Source organism: Charadrius vociferus, unplaced genomic scaffold, assembly GCF_000708025.1.
Source record: "Charadrius vociferus isolate BGI_N301 unplaced genomic scaffold, ASM70802v2 scaffold132, whole genome shotgun sequence".
Classification (NCBI taxonomy): domain Eukaryota; kingdom Metazoa; phylum Chordata; class Aves; order Charadriiformes; family Charadriidae; genus Charadrius; species Charadrius vociferus.
This window is the reverse complement of record NW_009647028.1, coordinates 515,157-533,666: the sequence shown is the minus strand read 5'-3', so window position 1 is coordinate 533,666 and position 18,510 is coordinate 515,157. Positions and strand designations below refer to the sequence as shown.

The 18,510-nt window shown below is 54.5% G+C and overlaps 2 protein-coding genes across 2 annotated transcripts; one reads left to right on the top strand and one right to left on the bottom strand.

The window, feature by feature from the left end:
• Window positions 1-12: 12 nt before the first annotated feature.
• On the top strand, window positions 13-7,589 carry GRAMD2 (GRAM domain containing 2). Its single transcript, XM_009895550.1, has 10 exons — window positions 13-116; window positions 727-784; window positions 2,242-2,314; window positions 2,397-2,500; window positions 3,267-3,365; window positions 4,316-4,387; window positions 5,500-5,562; window positions 6,765-6,921; window positions 7,266-7,365; window positions 7,478-7,589. Exons 1-10 carry the CDS (start codon window positions 13-15, stop codon window positions 7,587-7,589), a joined length of 942 nt encoding a protein of 313 aa, XP_009893852.1.
• A 5,241-nt stretch (window positions 7,590-12,830) lies between these two features.
• SENP8 (SUMO/sentrin specific peptidase family member 8) lies at window positions 12,831-13,469 on the bottom strand. The gene has a single exon (XM_009895549.1). It carries the CDS (start codon window positions 13,467-13,469, stop codon window positions 12,831-12,833), a length of 639 nt encoding a protein of 212 aa, XP_009893851.1.
• Window positions 13,470-18,510: the final 5,041 nt, after the last annotated feature.

The window sequence follows — 18,510 nt, the reverse complement described above, 5'->3', positions numbered from 1 at the left end:
AGCGCCAAGCTGATGCATGAAAAAGCAGCTCCCCTGAAGAGCCCCGAGCCCATGCACGGCCGTGAGAAGCTGGAGGCATCCCACAAGGAGAAGAGTTTGGATTCCCTCGACGGCAGGTGAGGGGCAGCGTCCCGGGGTCTGCGGTCGAGTATTTGCTCTTTTTTTCTCCTCCTGTTGCGACCTCCTGCATCACCCCCGCTGCCTCCGAGCCCCCAGATAGGGGTGGGCACAGGAGATCCCCTCTTTGGTTTCGACCTCAAATATTGGGTCTATAAAAGCAGGGAGAGGGGTTTGGGGAAGGCGTCCGATATTCCCGCTGCTGAAGTTGTTGGGAGGATTTCCCTGTCTCTCTGGTTTCTGTCTTCACCTGCGTGATGGATGCCCGTGGATGTCTCCGTGCCCCGCCAAAGCCGAGTCCGTCTTCCTGCCCCAGCATGTTCCCAAATTCCCATTTGTCCTTTCCCTGGGGAAACCTTGACCCGGCCGAAGGTGCCCATCGCCAGCTCCTCCTTCCCTGGGTGCCGGGGTGTGTTTTGGGTACAGGCACCCTGGTGCTGGTGCCTCCACCACTACGCTAAATCACCGAGACATCCGAAATGTGGCTTCTCATGGTCTCTCTTCAATCCTCTGCATCTTGGCACATCTCTTCTTGCACCACACGTGTTTTCAGGAGCAGGTGAGAGAGCTGGGACTCTTCACTTACCTAATTATTATTTTTCCTTCCAGCCTCCACCTGAATGAAGCCCTGAAGGATGAAGACATCAAGAAATGCCACCGAGAAGTGGTAAGTCTTTGGCTTTGTGAGCAAACGGGCTGGTTCCTTGTAGCCTGACCCTGGCTGTTTGCTACGGAGGAGCCCACCCGGGATCTCAAACGTGGGCTGTGGGAGCTGGAGGTGACGCCGTGGGTGGCTCCTGCAGAGCAGAGGCTCCTTTCCTGCAGTTTCAGGGGAGCCGATGGTTGTTTCGTGTGGCCAGTGATCTGCCCTGCCAACGCTTTTGGGATTTTCCATCCAGAACAAAGGAAAAAATTGGAAATCCTGCATGCAAGCAGCTCCGTTCCCCTCCATTTCTACCTTTTTGGTTGTTCAAATCGTGCCCAAAGCAGCTTTACTGTCTGTCTACAAACAAGAGATGCTCTGGAAGAGGAAGAAGTGGAGAGAGGAGGTGTTTTGCCTTTTCCCCTGAAAAAGATCGAGGAGAAGAACATTTTGCTGATTATTCAGAGGCATCGGGGAGAGTTATGGGGTTGGCAATGGGTTTGTGCTGCGGCCAGGCGGTGTTTCTTGGTGGTGGCTTGAAGGTGTTGCCACAGCCGCCCCCCATGTCCCTCCGTGTCCCCCTGAAATGCTCCCACCGGCACCCCCACCATCCCAGCGTCTCTCCATGGGGGTGCCTAAGCCGACCCCAGGTGATGCGCAGCCTTGATCCTCTTATGGCCCAGCTCATCCGGTGACAAGGTGCGCGGAGCAAAGGTGACCTTGTCACTGTGGGCAGGAAGGTTCTGCCTGCGGTGCTGCCTGCGACCCAGCCTTGCTGCCTCGGGGCCCTTCGAGCTGCGCTGGACCTCTCCGCATCCTGGCGAAGCGTCTTGTCCCTTGGATTTCGGGGCACAGCCGTGTCCCCGGGGAGCACCCCGAGGTCTGGGGCACTGCCGCCTCCGGTGCAGGGGATGCAAATCTGCCAGCACTGCCTTAGAGGACTGAGTGGATTTAATGCAAAGCGTTGAACTGCTTCGGAGCCTTTAACTTATATACAGAATTATTTAAGGGCGAACCTGCCGAGCCTCCTGCCGCGGCTGCCGGCAGGCTTTGAAGAAGCACCGGGAATATAAATAGCTGGATGGCGCGGCGCGATGGGCGCAAAGCAAGTGTTGTCACCGTGCCCCGAATAAGGGAAGAGCTCGAGGAGGAGGAGGAGAGAAACCGTCGGGCAAAATAAACTGCCTGCGGATGAGCCCGGGGGAAAACAAGCTCCTCGCAGAGGCTCAGCCTCCTTAGATAAACTCTAGATATTAAGGGAAATGTTTATTTGGGAGGATGGCACAGCGTTTGCAGCGTGCTGGATCATCCGACCCTCCTCTAGCCCTTCGCCTCCGCCGTCCCCAGCCCGGCGGGACCCCGCTGCGCCGGTCCCGGGTGCGGGGAGAGGGAGATTTTATGTTTTTCGCAGGAGGGTGAGGGTTTTTTGGGTCTCCTTATCAGCAAGGTCACCGGATAACTTTGCTCTCCTTCGTTTTCAGGCTGCTAGCAAGTACAACTCCCAATACCACAAGCTGTTCAAGGACATCCCGACAGAGGAGAGCGTGCTGAAAGGTGGGTGACACGGCGAGGGACGGGCCCGGGGGGCGGCAGGATGCGGCACACCGTCTGCCATGGCCCCCTCTCTGCCTTGCAGTTTGCTCCTGCGCCCTCCAGAGAGACATTCTCATCCAGGGAAGGCTTTACATCTCCCCCAACTGGCTCTGCTTCTACGCAAACCTTTTCGGGAAGGACATCAAGGTAACGTGGGGGCCAGCTGACTCCTGTCCCGTAGGGCTCGTAGCCCAGGCTACGCCGCAGCCCACTTATCCTCTTCCGCACCCGAAAATCGGCATCAAAAGCCTCCGATGCGAAGGGGAGCGCGGCTCTGCCTCCCCCTCCCATCACCTGCGGCATCTGCCTGGGGAAACCAAATATTGGTTTGGTTTAAAATTCCCAGATGCAAAACCTCCTACAAGCCGCAACGGCGTTTGAAGGAAGATCAAAGGTTTTGCAGGGAGAGGGGTGGAGGGGAGATTTGAATGTCTCTTGGCTTTTCTTCTTGATTTACAATCTGATGTTTCCCTGTTAAGTCTCGTGGCTGATGGGGATCTTGGGGACAGACGACTTCCCTTAAAACTGGGCTGAAGAACTGAATTATTAATATCAGCCGCTTTAAACAAATAACTGATGGAAGTACGGGGTTTCAGCGAAGTTATTCTGCCATAAAGTGCATCCTGCTTAATTTTTAACCCTCCCTGGGCTTGCAAGGGGGGCTCTCGATGCTTTCCCCGTGTCCCCACTGTTTTGATTAAGTAGGAACCACCTCCGAGCCAAGATTAATGCTGGGGGAATGCCATGACCTTTTATAAAAACCAAGCTGTCTCTGGGAAATGCCGAATCCCCGCATCGCTGCTCTGCTTGGGGCATAATTACCACGCGAGTTAAATCTACTCCTTGGGAAAGAAACTCCCCGAGCTCATGCTGTGCCCGTCCCTGCCCATCCCTGTGTCTTTTTGCCCTCCAGGTTGTGATCCCGGTGGTCTCCGTTCAGCTGATAAAAAAGCACAAGACGGCTCGGCTGTTGCCCAACGGCTTGGCCATCACCACCAACTCCAGCAGAAAGGTAACGCTGGCGCTTCGAGCATCGGTACCCGGCCTCGCCGCAGTCGGGGGACGCCCCGGTCCGAGCTGGCTGCGATTTGAAGAGCGGGGAACGAAGCGCTTCCCGTCCCTGGCTGAAAGCGCCGGGCGGGTTGGGAAGGGAGCGTGGTTCTCCGTGCTGGCAGCTGGCCAGGGCAAACACCGCGGCTTTGCTTTTCTTTCTGAATTTCACTTTGTTTCCGGGCAAAGCAAAGCCCAAGTGAAACTCGGCCGAGCCTGACAAATCCCCGCCAGGCTCCAATAAAACCTTTAAACTCCTTAAACGCGAGCAGGGGAAGGGTTTGGGCTGGGGTTCAACCCGAGCTGGTGGAAAACTTGGCTAAGGGGATACATTTCCAGCTTTTAAATCACATTGGGTGTTGTCGGCTGCGGTGAGCTGACGTAGTTCTGCTCGGTGCGTCCGAGTCCTCGCCTGCCCGGGTGCTGCTGGCAGCAGCGTGTGTTGCCCATCGCCTGCCAGCGGGAGGTTATTCCTGCAGGATTTTGGGAGGGGGTTATTCCTGCAGGATTTTGGGAGGGGGTGGCACAAGGTAGGATTTGGGCATTCAAAGCGATCTGGTTGCCAGGCCGCTCTGCGCATCGGGCGAGGTGAGCGCTGCCCGTGTCCCCTCGTGCCGATCCGTGGGGATGTTTTCTGTCGGTCCCGGCCCCGTTTGCTGCCGCATCCCTCAGGGCTGAGCGCGGGAGGCCCCGTGGGGACAGCAGCCGAGCGAAACTGGCCCCAAAAAAATCTGGTCCAGGTTTTAGCAGGCTGCAAAAATAACAGCAGGGAAGATGGCTGCAGGGGGGGACACGGCTCCCGAAGGAGGGGAGATTCAAGGGCAGGAGGCTTCTGCCTGTCCCCTGCCTGTGGGGAACTGGACTTGGGATGGGGGCGAATGTCTCACGGCAGCTTCTCTCTCGCTCTTACAGTACATCTTCGTGTCCCTCATCTCCCGCGACAGCGTCTACGATGTCCTGAGGAGAGTCTGCACACACCTGCAGGTACCCTCCGCACCACATCCGGCCGCGTTCCGATAGCCACAAGCTCCCTTTGGGCTGCGTCTCGGGGAGCAAAGCTCTTCGCCATCACCACGAAGGCTTCAGACTGCTCCCAAAGCCCTCCCTGCTGCCCTGCCGCCTCTTCTCGGCATCTTTGCTCCGCAGCAAGGGACGGGAAGAGGGGCAGGACCCCGCTGAGAACGGCAGCACTTCATGACGCTGCAGCATCCCCACCATCGCCTCTGCCCAATGCAGAGGGCCGTCCTGCTTGTCCCCGTTTCGTAGTTCAAAATGACGATTGCTGTTTCTTGACACGCTCCTGAGCATCCCGGCGGGGCAGAGCCCGTCCCCGGGTTTCGTGTAGGTGTCCTGTCCCCGTGAGCCGCTGGTGGCCTTTTCTGGGTCACGGATGACGGAGGCAGAGCCCGGAGTTTCTGCTCTCTCCCAGGGCGTGTAGATGAATTATTTATAATCTGGTAGTAATACTAGTTCTGCCACTCTGCACATCGCCGCCTTTTCCCCAGATCTCAAGTTTTAAGGGAAGGAAAAATGGTACAAATAAAAAATAATAAAAAAAATTAATTAAAAAGCCTGAGGGGGGAAAGAAATCCATCAGCCCTCGAGCTGGAGAGGAGGGTTGCGGGGACCTCCTCTTCTCTCTGCCTTTGAAGCACGTGGGGAGCGGTGCTGGAGCCCTTCCCCGCCCGGAAGGGTGTGTGCCGGCTGTGCCACAGCAGTGATTTGGGTGACTCAGCCCCGTTGCCAAACTGGGCAAGTTATTCTTTGAAATGTGTTGGGCTCTGCCCATATATTCCCTGTTTTTACCGCCCCCCCGATGGTTTATCCTCTCTGCCCGGAGCCAAGACTGGTGCAGGAGGCCTCGCAAGGAGCCCGTGGCTCAGCCGTGGCCCCGTAGGGTTTTCGGCAGTGGGAAGCAGCGATGGGGTGCCCTGTCCTCTGCCGGATGCTTCTCTTTGGCCACAAAATCCCCATGCTTGGCAATTTTAAGCAGCTGCTCTTCATAGACTCACCAGAAACATCAAAATTCAATTTTCTGGCTCAGGTTGAAGCAGGGAGATGCAGCACCGTAACGCCCATTTCTTTCTCCCCTCCAGGTTTCCAGTAAGAAGAGTTTGAGTTTGAAGGAGCTGACGGAGGAGCCCGACGCCGTGTCGCTGGTGAGGGTCAGGGCAGCTCTGGGAGAGGGAAGGACCCCCACGAACTCGCCCTGTGGGCAGGAGAGCGGCCACCCGGCCCCCTCGGTGGGTTTAACGCCTTCCCGGCACGCTGAGGTTCGGCCGGCAGCCACTTGCGGGGTGGGGAGTCAGTTCTCTCCCCTCGCTGCCGAGATAAGGTCGCACAAGGATGCGGCCGTCGCCTTCGGAGCTTGTCCTCTGGGATCCTCATACCCCAACTTGGCCAAAACGGATGGGTCAAGAGGATGATTTGGACAGCCCGCAGCTGAGCGCGAGCCTGTGACCTGACCGGTTGGTCTCGGGGGTCTGTTTACAGATGGAAAAACTTCGGAGCGTTGTGGAAAACGCTGCTGCTCCGCTGCTGCCGGCCGATGCTGTTCACAGCCGTGAATGTGGATAATGGGCTGGAAATGTGGTTGAATTACCCAAAAACATTTGGGATAGCTGGGAGGCTGGAGGGGGAAAAACCTGCCGTACCGCGGTGTCATCACGGGAGCAACGAGAGGGGCCGCATCCCGCGGCCTTGGGAGCATGGCGGGGCTCGGCTCTGCCCTCAGCGCTGGCGAGCCCGGCCGGTGGGATGTGTCCTCTCCATGGAACGTGGGTGGCCTGGCCCTGTCTGCTCCCTCCACGAAGCCGTTGGTGCTGCGGCTGTGCTGCACTGTACGGGGCCGCTGAGCAGGGTGTCCTCCACGGGCTGGTGGCCCTGTGGCTGGGTGCTGGAGGTGACAATCGGGGTGGTCCTTGTGGGCCAGTGGCCCTGCGTGCTGGCCCAGGTGACAGATGGGATGTCCCCTGTGGGCTGGTGGCATCTCAGGGGTTGAAGGCCCTTTTCAAGGGGTGAATTGGGAGCGATCCAGTTTGGCAGCATCTCCTGGTGCTTCCAAGGGACGTAGCGGGCGAGGGACTCTTGCAGGATGATGGGTCACCACCCTGAGCTCCAAACCAAGGGGTGAAGGAGGCAGCAATGGGTATTTGGGGCAGGCGTGGGGTGCGAGGGCACCTATAGCAGTAGGAACCTGCGTCCCCACAGGGCCACCTTGGAGGACCAGCTGCCCCTTAGGATGATGTTTTGGGTGAGCTGGTGCTCGATGGAAATGCCATAAGGTTTGAGTCCATATCTCCCAAATTTCATGGGAGAAACTACTGCTGGCAGCACCACTCACCCAGGGCTGTTCCCGCAGGAGGTGATCGTCCCTGAGGGCAAGTGGAGGAAGGTGTCACCTGCTTCGCTGTCACTGTCACTACCAGACCCTGACTACCAGTGCATCCACCGGACCTCCGTCAGCAGCCTGAGCGCCAAGGAGAGCTCCTTCACCTCCGAGGAGCCCCTAGTTTCAGGTGAGGGCTGCGTCCAGCCCAGGGATGCGTGGTTGTGTCCTGCCCCGCACACGGTGCTGGGTGTAAACCTCCATGTTGATCCATCCTCTGCCCTCGTGGAGGGGACTTCTGCCTTGCAGACGAGCAGGCATGAGGCTGGGAGTTGGTGATGGGGTCCTGGGGATGGGATGGGATGGGATGGGGTCAGGTCTCCTTGCTGAGGGGACTGAGCCCTCGGTGTGTGCCTGTAACACCGTGCAGGCAAGCGTTAGCCCGTGGGGGAGGAATACTTGATGCTTGAAGGCTCCTGGTTGTGAGCACCTGCCCAGTGTCGCTGTGCCGCTGACTCTTGGTTTGTATTTCAGAAAGTGCAATAAACACCGAAGAGGAGCTGGAGGTGGAGCAGAGCTGCGTGGCAGAGCTGAGACCCTCCGACTACCAACTCCTGAAGATCTTCATCGTGCTGTAAGTGTTCTGAGGGCAGCTGCGGTGTGGGGAGGACAGGGCATACACTGGGAACATCCGTCAGCCTCAACCACCAGCCACTGAGCGTTTGTGCTTGTTCCTCTGCTCCCAGCATCTGCCTCCTGGTGGTGTCCTCCTCGTACCTGGCATTTCGCATCTTCCGTCTGGAGCAGCAGCTCTGCTCTCTGAACCGGGACTACCTCTCCCGTGGGCACAGGAGGTGAGGGACCCTCGGGGACACTTTGGGGCAGGTGGGTCACACCACACACAGCAGAGGACTTGAAGGGTATGGCGCAAAGAGCAACAGCTCCGCTCTGTGACATGTCCCGGGGGTGCTTTATCCCTTATCCTGTGCCTGCTGTTGGGATGGCCGATGGTAGACCCCAACACAGCATCCCCATGCAGTAGATGATCCCGCTGGTCTGAGTGACCGGGGAAATCTCTGCTGTCCCTGAGACTTTCAGCCCTCGGGGGAAAAACTTCCCTTGTGGGTTTGGGTCCGGTTCCCTGGTTGTAGAAAGCACCAAGGTGGAGCTGGGCTGCGCCATGGGGCTAATGCCACTTGCGGGCATCAGCCAGGGATGGACAGGAGTGGGTTCCCTCAGGTTGGGGACATCGGGGAGTCTCCTTCCTCATGCCCATGGGACCTGGGCACAGGGCTGGGGGACGGTGCCTCCACAGCCGCTCACCCTGACTTACGCTGCCCTCTGCTTGCAGGTGACCATTACCCCCAGCACTGGCTGAGGATGGACGCCGAGACCGTGGCGCCCTGCCTATGGATCCCGGTGCTGCGTCCTCCCGGCCACAGCCGTTGCCCATGGCCTGGCTCTCCCTCGGCCATTAAAATGGGACCAAGCATCTTCTCTCTTCCTACCGGCACCTGCTCCCGGCAGGACCGCCTGGCCGGCTCACGGCCACCGGTGCCAACTCCCTGTCCCACTGGAAACCTGTTTTGTCCCCAGGACGCTGCTGCGCCGTAACATTGGATGATGGCTCGGGGCTGCCGAGCGGTTGGACCTTCACTTTGGACTTGCTGCTAAAACGGGTGCCGTTTTTTATTCCAGACTTGGGTTTTTCTTGCTAAAAGATGACCTTAGGCTCAACCGGGAACCCCCGAAAATGTGGATGAGTTGCTGCTGCTCTGGGTGAAGCCCGGGCAGTGGCTCTGGGCTGAACCCGCCTGTTCGTCCCCCTCTCGGTACCCCCAGGGCTGCCGCTGGAGGAATGGCCTCAACCCCGGCAGTCTGCAGGGATGGGGCATCAGCTCCCCCAGCACTCAAGGGTGGGGGTACAGCCCGGGGCCCCCCCAGCTCCGCTGGGCTCCGTACGGGCCCCCAGCCCGTCTCTCCTGGAGCACCGGGGCACCTCGGGGTGCGTGTGTGTGTGTGTGTGTGTCTGCAAAGCACTTTAGGGTCCCCCAGACCAGGCGTCCTTGCTGGGGACCGCACCTGGGAATGGTGCTGGACCAGGGCTTCGTTAGGCCCACTTGCCTCGTTAAGATGTCCCGAAAGGAGCCCGTAGCTGTCACCAGTGAACGTCGCTGATCGGAACGTGTCTGTACTCTGGTTTGTGTTATCCTTGTCACCACGCAGAGCCGAGTGCCACAGGATTTATCCCACATCCTCCTCCGGGAGCGCGCTGGGGCGGCAGGTGTGATATATTGTGGTTTTTCTTTCCTATTTTTTGGGAACTACAAGTGCTGATGGGGCCAAATCCCTGAGCCCTGGGGAAGAGCTTGCTGCTCGCTCCAGGCTCGGAATGGCTTTTAAATGAAAATAAAACCAGGATTTTCTAGCACGTCCCTGTGTGCTGCCAGCATCCTTGCGGCGGGGCCGGGCTCCGAGCCCTGAAATGGGGTACCGCAGAATCTGTGCTGTCCCAGTGCCCCTTCGCTCTCCGTGTCTCCAGGACGTGGATTTCGTGGGGACAGACCTGTCCTTGTGTGGGCTTGGGGACGGATGGCATCGCCTTCTCCTCCCTTTGGGACAGTGCTGGTGGACCTGGGGGCTGCATGGCCCCCAGTGTCACACCCCATCGGGCATGCTGGTGGGTGCTCAGCATTGTTTCTCCACAGCAGGGTGACATACAGCAGGCTGGGGGTGCAGCCTTGGCTCAGGCAGGAGGACCATGGGGACTTTTGGAGGATACCCAGGGCCAGGGATGCTCTGGGTGTAGGGGATGGAGATGTTTTTTCACTAGATGGCAGCAGAGACTGTGGGATGTGATGCTCCAGCTGGTGGCAGAGCCACCCTGGGGACAGTGGATGCTTAAGGGAGGGTGCTGAGCTGCAGCCCCAACCTGCTGGGGCAGGGTGAGCCTTCCTCCTCCTCCTTCGTTTCCTCCTCCTCCTCCCTGAGCAACCCAAATTCCCCGCGCCAGCCTGGGCCACGCAGCAAAATGCATGAAAATGGCTCATATTGAAGACTACAATGGAATGGTGTTGGCTAAATGGGGACCGGGATAGTGTCACCCCACAACGGCGTCACCACCATTGCTGGATTTAAGCTTGTCACCCCGTTTTTTGGGGAGATTTGGCACCCTGCGGTGCCAGGGAGGGGGTGTCTGCGGTTTGGCCATGTTCCCAGCCAAACTGTCGAAGCTGCTTCTTGAAAGCCCCGGTGTGACGGGGCCATCAGAGCCTCTGATCTGTGTGGGTGACCTGGCAGGTGAAAGGCGCCGTCCCGCTGCTGACCCATCCCCACCGGGGACTTGCCCATCTCGTTTTGCTGGTGCAGCTGCCGAAATGGGTTTGAAGGGTTTGGGATTGTTTTTTTTTTAAAAAAAAACCAAGTTGGTGCTCAACAGGTTCAAGCTCAAAGTGGGGCTTATGGCCCCAAAAATGAGGTTTAGGATTTGGGTTTTTTTGGTCTCCTGTGCCCAGCCTGGTGTGGTTTTTGGGTGCTGCACAGCACCCAATACAAAGCAGGTGCGTGGGTGTCCCTTGTCCCCATGCTGAGCCCGGGCCAGCTCTGTGACAGTGGTGACGGTCACCTCAGCTCCTCTTGGGGCTCTTTGGTTAAAGCCAGCGGTGGGACAACCCATGGGTGCAGTTGGCTGATCTGGAGGTTTGGAGGAGCCCGGGGCAAGCCCTGGGGTGGCTTGGGGGGGTCCCTGCTGCTGGGAGCATGTTGCAAGGCTCTGGTTTCGTTTTTCAGCTGGTGTTTGCCACCCTGGCCGGTGTGTGTTTGCTCTCCCGGTGACGCCCTTCTTGAGCTTATTTGCTTTTCTTTTGTGTAAAGAAATGCCACGTAAAAGCCTCGGGTGCAGGAAACGTCGCTGGGTGCTCACCTTGATGGCTTGGGCAGCCCTGCCCCGTCCCTCGGGGACGAGGAGCACGGGGTGCCCCCTGGATGAGCACAGCCCCTGCCCTCGAGTTCCTCCAGTGCTTCCCCCGTCGCACCCACCATCATGCCTTCCTACCTCCCCTCTGCCCACGCTCCTCCCCAGCCCCAACTGACCCTTAAAAATAGGATTAGGAGATTAAATCAGCCCCTGTGGTCTCCCCACTATCGCACAAGGCACTGGCGGAGTTGTCCCCAGGCTCGCTGGCTCTCCAAGACCAGTTTCTGCGTGGTTTCACCCCTTGCAGGGCACAAAGAGGCTGCAAAACCGCTGGGAGATGTGAGGCTCTGCCCACGAGTCACAACCCTGACAGCCGCAACACCATCGCACAAGAAACCGTGGGGCAGTGGGAGCCACCGCTTATTAGCGGGTACCGACACGAGAGACGGGACGACGCCGACAAGTGCACGGTTTGGTTTGAGTTTTATTCCCGACCTGGGAGAAAGGCAGCCTCCCGCTCTGGCAGTGATGTTGCTCCGGTGAAGCCCCACGTGAATCCCCTTTGGCGAGTGGCTCAATGCCATTTTGGCACCATCGGAGCAGTGGAAGGGGTTTTCCAGGGAGGGCTGGTGCTCAGAGGGATGCCCTGGCCCGCTGGCTGCTCTGGGCAACCTAGGAAGGACGGGAACGACCCCGACCCTCATTTTGCCCCTCCACTGTCCATGTGCGTTTACTTGGGTGTTTTGGGAGAGCCTGGGCTGTGGCTATTCCTCCCCGCAACAAGGGAAGTTTAGGACCTTGCTACAGTTCGTCACCCTCGGTGCTGTGCTGGTAAATGCACCGGTGGGGCTGATGAGATGGGTGAAGAGCTCCGGGTTCAAAATAATCCTTCCCCCTTTTCCGAGGGGGATATTTAACCTGGATTTCCCTGATCCAGGTGGGGCGCTGGGGTGTGGTTGCTCTGCTACGCACCACCTGAGCAACCTGCGCTTCGCTTCTCCTGCGGTTAGAGATTACTTCTTATCCTGCAACAACGTCTTGTTTTCGTTTTTATTTCCCTCCACTGCTAAGCCCGTCTTTTAATGAGAGGATAGGCTCTGAGATCCCAGCCGGCATCCAGCACAGGAGGAAACGCGTTTCGATTAGAAGTGTATTAAGGAATTCTTGGGCTTCAAGGAGACTGCAGTTATCTTTGGCTTTTATACCTCAAACTCTGTCCTTTTGTTCTCCCCGTGTGTGTTTTATCTCGAGTAACAGAACTGGTTTAGCGTTAGAGGAAGCAGCGTCCGCCTTGTAGGCTCTGAGCACAGCGAACACTAACGAGGGTTGGGGAGCGCTGACGAACCCTCCCTGAATGGAGACAACCTAAAATCACAATGAAAAAACGAACCCCCAACTTCAAAGAGTGAGTGTCACTTTTCATCTCAGTTAAGTTTCCTTTCCTAGGATTGGGTTTCTCAGCTTCCTATTAATCTTCCAGCAGTTCAGAGTCAGGTTGTAATTTGTAATAAGAGCAAGCAAGGGTGGGGGACAAAAAAAACCCCAAAAAGCTATCGCCGTTCAGCTTAGGAGCACCTATCTGCAGCAAACTGATTTTCTTTTTGCCCCGTTCTTTAATTAATCGTAGCGTTTCCTTTGGAGTTTGCTCTTTTGACACGGACGTCTCGGTGTCAGGTTTTCAGGGGTAAAAAATCCTTGCTGCTCCCGGACTGCTCAAACACCGCTAGCGGGAGGCACAAATTAGAAATAGCCAGGATAAAGCATTTGGGGGCTTGGTTTTAAAGGGGCGTTTGCCAAACCTGGCTTGGAACAGCAATGCTTGTAGCCAATTAAAGCCACCTAACGAGGGCGTGTCACCTGCTGGGCAAAGGCAGAAAAGTCTCTTTAGCAACCCGGTTTGCCACAGCAATTAGTGTAAAAATTCACCATTGAGAGGAGGATTTCTTTGAAAGCAAAGTGACTTTTCTCATCAGAAGTTCAAAGGCCAGTGATTTCCAGAAGGGACTAAGGCTTTTCCAGGAGGGAAGAGGGTGTTTGGGGGCGGGGGTGTAGCCATGCTGGAGGGGTTACATTCTTCTTCTTTGGGACAATCCTGCGCATGGGCATCTCCCTCAGGCACTGGGGGTGCTGCCTCACGGGCGGGGAAGGCAGTTTTTTTGGAGCGGGCTGGAGCTGTACCTCGATCACTTCTGTGCCAGTTTCGTGATGAGGGCTTTCCACTCCGATCTCTTCTGCGTGATGTAGGAGGGGGTGAGGAGCTGCAGCAAAGGCTCCGGCCGGCCCCTGAAGTATCCCTGACAGAGAGCCTCTGCGTTGCAGATCACGTACATCCCACAGTCATAGCTGTTCTGCTGGGCAGGCGCCTTCTCCTCCACGAAGGTTGCTTTGCCCCCTCTCTTGCCCAAGAAGGCCTCCAGCTTCCCCGCCACTTGCTTGGCGTGGACAGAGTTGCATTTACTGTGGGAATCGTAATGGGCGAAGCACTTTTTGTCCCTGAAATAAACCAGCAAGCTCCAGTGGGTGCCCCCAGCGACCTGGTTGGAGTTATCATTGATAGGCAGGAACACCAGGTTCTTGTGGAGAAGGTCCAGCGGTTGCAGGAATATGGCTATTTCTTCCTGACTAAGGGCACATTTAATGAACTGAGCCACTTCGGGGCTGATGAAACAAACCTGATCGCTAAATTCTTGGAACTGGTGGTTGGCAAAGTACTCAAAGGCAAAGCCGATGATGTGATCGTTAAGCCAGTTTGGGGGCTCCAGCAAGGCAACGTCCGACTGCCTCAGCAAACTGTCCATGTAACTGAGAACAACAGGGTCCATCCTGCAGAGGTTGGGGCCACAGCACTCCAGGAGACTTCAAAAGCTGAAACATAGAAAGGAAAGATGGATTAAGGAATTAGATCACACCAGGGACAAGATACAGTGCAACAAACATCTCAAGTTCCTGTTCAGCAAGCGGCGAGCAAAAGCCCAGACGGATATTTGAAGGACTGGCATTTGAACCATCTGCCAGATGAGCAGACGGAGGACACACAGCTCCTCATCTGCAGCCTGTGACGGGTGAGCCGGGCTCTTCTGCTGCTCTAGGAGCAGTGCGTGGCTCCCATTAAGATAAACGTTTCATCGTTATGATCTTAACCTCAAAGCAAAGGGATTTCAAAGCAGTTCCTGCTTGGGAACTGCCGGCACGTCTTCAGTTCTGTGCTTCTCGCAGAAACCATACGTGATCTGGGAGAAGTCCGTCAGTGTTTTGGTGTTTCAGTATTTACCTGCACAGTGACAATCACTGTAATTCTTTGCATCACTGGTATTCCTTAAACAAAAGTCATTTTGGGGCTGTCTGACAGGCATACGGTCCCTTTTGCCTAGTAGATAGTGCCCCAGCTCGGTGCCAGACGCATGACCTGTTCCAGGAAAACCTGCTGGCCCGCCAGCACAGGAGGCAAGGCGGCGATGAGTAAGGAGAAACAAAGCAAAACAGGATCACAAACAAATCTGTTCCCTACCGTGGGAATCTTTAGGACAACTCTCTGCCTAGCCGGTACAGACTTCAATAACTCAAGTACCACCAAAACACCTATTGTTTTTTAACTCGGGTTTTAACTTGCCAAAATTTTGCTCACTCGTGGGTATGCTGAGGGGTGAAGATCCCTGCAGGCTTCCACTTACGCTGTTATTTGTCCAGGCTGCATACTACCCTCTTAATCTGCGCCTGCTTTCCACAAATAGAGACTGCTTATCCTGAAAAAGGCGCCTGGAAATTCAAGTAGACTGTAGCACCTGGTTCTCCCCACCCACGCGTTTGAGGATGTACTCAAGAGACTTCAACAGGTCTTCCAGGGAAGATTTCTCCCGACTCCTTTCCGTTTATCAGGTTATCTGAATACCCACTAATTCTGGTCTTTCTACCGGTCGCATAATTCTTTTCAGAAGCTGTTGCATTTGCTGCCTTCGTGTCCTGGGGGAATCGAAGTGTGTTTTAAGAAAGAGGTTGCACAGCACGCTAGGAGGTGCTACACCATAGACAACACGAAATACTCGCTGGCACCAGATTAGCATTTAGGAGGAGATCTTCCGAAGAGAAACTGTGGATTTAAACCCCCTTCTGAAGAGAAACTGTGGACTTAAACCCCCCTATACCTGCCCTGGTTTTCCTTTTGCTCTCGCATCCTCCAGCCAGGGCTCCTCAGCTGCTGCAATGCACCAACGGCCCCCGACGCTTCTCTCTTTGCCAGGACCGGGCTAGAAACGCCAAAATTTGGGACAGCAGTGATGTGGAGCTGGTTTGGCCTCACCCTTTCTTCATCTGTGCCAAACGCAGCATGAAAACATCTTAGGATTTCTTAAAGCACCATGTGAAAACTAATAATGATAAGATCACTTTAATATGATTCGCTATAAATAAGACACTAATTATCCATTATGATAGGGGGAAATACAAAAAAAATCACATGTTGTGTTGTTTACATGTTAGGAAGAAGTAGATTTGTGCTTCTTACTGCGACATGAATCATGAAAAAGTCCTTCTTGGCCAGGTATGCATAAATTCAGAGAGATTTATCTCTAAAAAATCTTGGCAAGGTCACATCGCATGTGACTTGTAAATAACCGAATGGATGAAGCATGCTGGATGTGTAATACGTCGGAAGGAAGGGCCGAAGGAGAGTATTTGGAAAAGCTAATAACTATTTGTGTATCACTGATAGGTCCAAGACATGCCAAGCAGCAAGAGTCACTGAAAAGGAAGGGGAGCAGTCATTGTTATTTATACTGAGCCAAACACAATGGTATTTGGACACGCTTCCTACGTTAACGAACTCAAAACTATTTCCAAGTTTGTGGAGCAAATCCTTTGCAACAGCCTGCAGTATAAAAACAAAACAAAACAAAATCCAAACTAAGTCCCAGCAGCTCTGTAGCATGTCTGAATATAGCTGTGTTTAAAGAGCTGTACACCCTGCGAGCATAGAAGCGACTGGTTTGGGGGTTTACAGGGTCGCTGCTGAAATACTGTTTGCATGTGCCCATACAATGCCCCAAATTTTGCTTTCTTGCATGATTTTTCTGGTCCGTCTTCTCCTACAGATGTACGAAATACAGCAAGTAGCTTTCCACTCAAGTCCAACCAGGACTACGGGCTACGGAAGGAAGCGTGCGTCCTGTATTCTGTTAATTTTCCACTCTGCAGAAACATCATTTGGGTTTGGTTTTTTTTTTTCAGTCAAGGGAAAAAAAAAAAAGAAAAAAAAAAAGAGACATTTGGCAGCTTCATACAGTCGGGAAGGGAGAATGGTTATAGCAAATGCTTAATTGCCACTAGCTACTACTTTTAATTTTATTGCCATCTGGTATTTGTGAAACTGCTTGTGAGTTCTGCAGGATGACTCACCGCGTGCAGCGTGCAGCTTAAAGGAAAACCCTTCGAAGGTTCGGATGCCTTTCAGAGCCACTTAAGGTAAGCGACGAACCAAAAAAGCTGTAGTGGAGCTGTGAAAAGTCATCAGAGAGGTTGTTTTGTTCGGGAGAACCTCCCCATTAAAGCTAAAGATGAATCCGCAGAGGACCTGAGATGTAAATCTAAGCACCTTTGACGTTAAGGGGTGTTGAAATCCAGTCGTGGATCGCAACCAGCTCTGCTCAGACTCAGCCAAGGTTTGCTTCCTGAAGGCTCAGGCACACTCTGTTCAGAAGTGTTCATAAAAATAGGAATAAATAGCGACGTAGACCTGGAACATTTGTTGTAGGTTGCCAACAAGAGTCTTGCTCGTTCATTTTATTTGCATATTAGTAGTTGGAATTTGTGCAAACTCTCTGTAATCCTCAGGGAGGGATATTCATCTGCACCGTTTCGAGCGCTAAGATGAGAACACCGGGGAGAGGAAAAGGAGCATTTCAATAAAAATATCATCAAGCCAACCAAGATGAAACCGCCCAATTTCATCATTTCACAGGTTTGAAAATGGTGCTGTCTTGCATCAATGTGGCAAGAAGTCAAGTTTCCCTCACCTCTGACTTATAACAATTTAACAAACACACTGCCGTCGTTGGTGCGAGTTTGATCCAGAAACTGATGGGACTCCTTCGTGTGCAGGATGCAAGGCAAAGCCTGTGTTTTGTAATACCTGACCAAAAAAATCCCCAAACCTATTATTTTCACAACATTAAAGACAACTACCTTCCGTGTGTAATTGTTGCCTTGCTCTCTGAAGGCAGCACTTGAGAGCCAAGGAATGAAACTCCCTAGTAATTGAGTGTAAATAGGCAGCGATGGAGCAAAGAGGGCATAAATTAAGGATGAATCAGGTTCCTAAAGTCTATTTTAATAAATTAAAGGTGCTAAGAACATCCGGAGTGAATATTTTAAGGTGCTGCGTCACTACACTCCTGTACCAAATTTAAAGAATATGGAGGTAAAGACAGAAAGCCAGAGAAAGGCAAATTATTCAGTCTTTACCAGGGAAGAGTCAGAGGGACAGAGAAGTTTTTGGCGCCTTCGCTGACATCTTTGGAATGATGAAGAGTAAAAGGCCCCATGATTTAACTGCCAGACCATTCCCTTTTACTGGAAATACAGTTTTCAGATGCCGTGTCAGCTCTCTTAATAGCAGTGGTTGTTAATGGTAGCAAGATCAGACACGGAACATCAATTTCTATTTATCAGCGTGAGCTACCAGCACCCGAGTCTCCATACTTATCTGTCTCCTAACAGAGCCACAGAGGAAATTCAATCAGAATTAAACAACTAAGCCAGAGAAGAAGTGTACTTGTCTACTCTTTTTGTTACATAGAAGCAATCTCTTCGTAGCCTATATTCCTGTATTATAGGAGAACAGAGCCTTTGTGGGTTCAGTAGACCCAGAGTGCCGGACTCAGAAGAAAACATTCATAATATCTGCATGCACAGACAATGCCCAAACCTTTCTGTTCCCTACGAATTCCCCAAACCAGACATGTGCAGCCACTCCACACAACCAAATTCCAGAACCCTGCTTAGTTTCACAGCATCTCATGGGGCAGTAAACTAAAAGCCGGAGGAACTACGCCAAATGCTACTAAATCAAATACGTTTTGCTCCCCAGGATGGGATTGACCAAAGCATTAGGTTTAACAGGAGAAAAAAACCCGAGTGAGCTGAACGCCCGAGGACAAGAGATGCCACCGAAGCTCTCCCCGACGGGAAACCCTTCGGCTCGGCTCATCAAAATGATGTTAAACCGGACCTCGATGGGTCGTGTCCACCGACTTTGAGAAAGAGTTTATTCAAGAGTAGCGGGAAGGTGCTGGGAAGGAATACTGTTTGCCTGAAAGACCTAAAGGTGGCAGGAATTCGGTCAGGAGAAGGAATTCGGTCAGCGGGATGGATGGGGGCTGCCGTTGCTGTGTGGCATTTGGGCGGAGGAGTGATGTGGCGGACCCCCGGCTTATCCCGGTGCCGGTCGGGATCAGAGCACGCCAGCTGCTCCCCTCCGGGGAAGAGCTCGCTCGTCCCGCTGCGGCTTCTAAGGAGATAAATGAGAATTAAGGGGAGAGGAGAGGGTCCACTGGGGCTGGCGGGGCCCGGGCCGGGGTCGGGGTCGGGGTCAGGGTCAAGGCCTGGCCCGGGCCCAGCCGCCAGCGCCGCTCCCTGCGAGCCCCCCCATACCCCTCCAGGCCAAGCGGTGCCCGCGCAGCCCCGACTCGACACCCAGTGCCGGTAACGCCGCTCTTACGTTTAACGATTTGCACCACTTTCCCCCTCAAAAGGCGCCTTGAAGCCTCCGGGCCCGGTTGAGGCCGGTACTCATCGCCCACCTCAAGGGCTGCGACCTGCAGGGCAACCACCGCCGGCGCTCTACCACTACCACCACCGGGGCAGATCGGA

Coding starts and splice junctions, on each gene's coding strand:
- GRAMD2 (XM_009895550.1), top strand. CDS start 13: ATGCATGAAAAAGCAGCTCCCCTGAAGAGCCCCGAGCCCATGCACGGC. Junction 117..726: donor TTGGATTCCCTCGACGGCAG/GTGAGGGGCAGC, acceptor TTTTCCTTCCAG/CCTCCACCTGAATGAAGCCC. Junction 4,388..5,499: donor GAGTCTGCACACACCTGCAG/GTACCCTCCGCA, acceptor TCTCCCCTCCAG/GTTTCCAGTAAGAAGAGTTT.
- SENP8 (XM_009895549.1), bottom strand. CDS start 13,469: ATGGACCCTGTTGTTCTCAGTTACATGGACAGTTTGCTGAGGCAGTCG.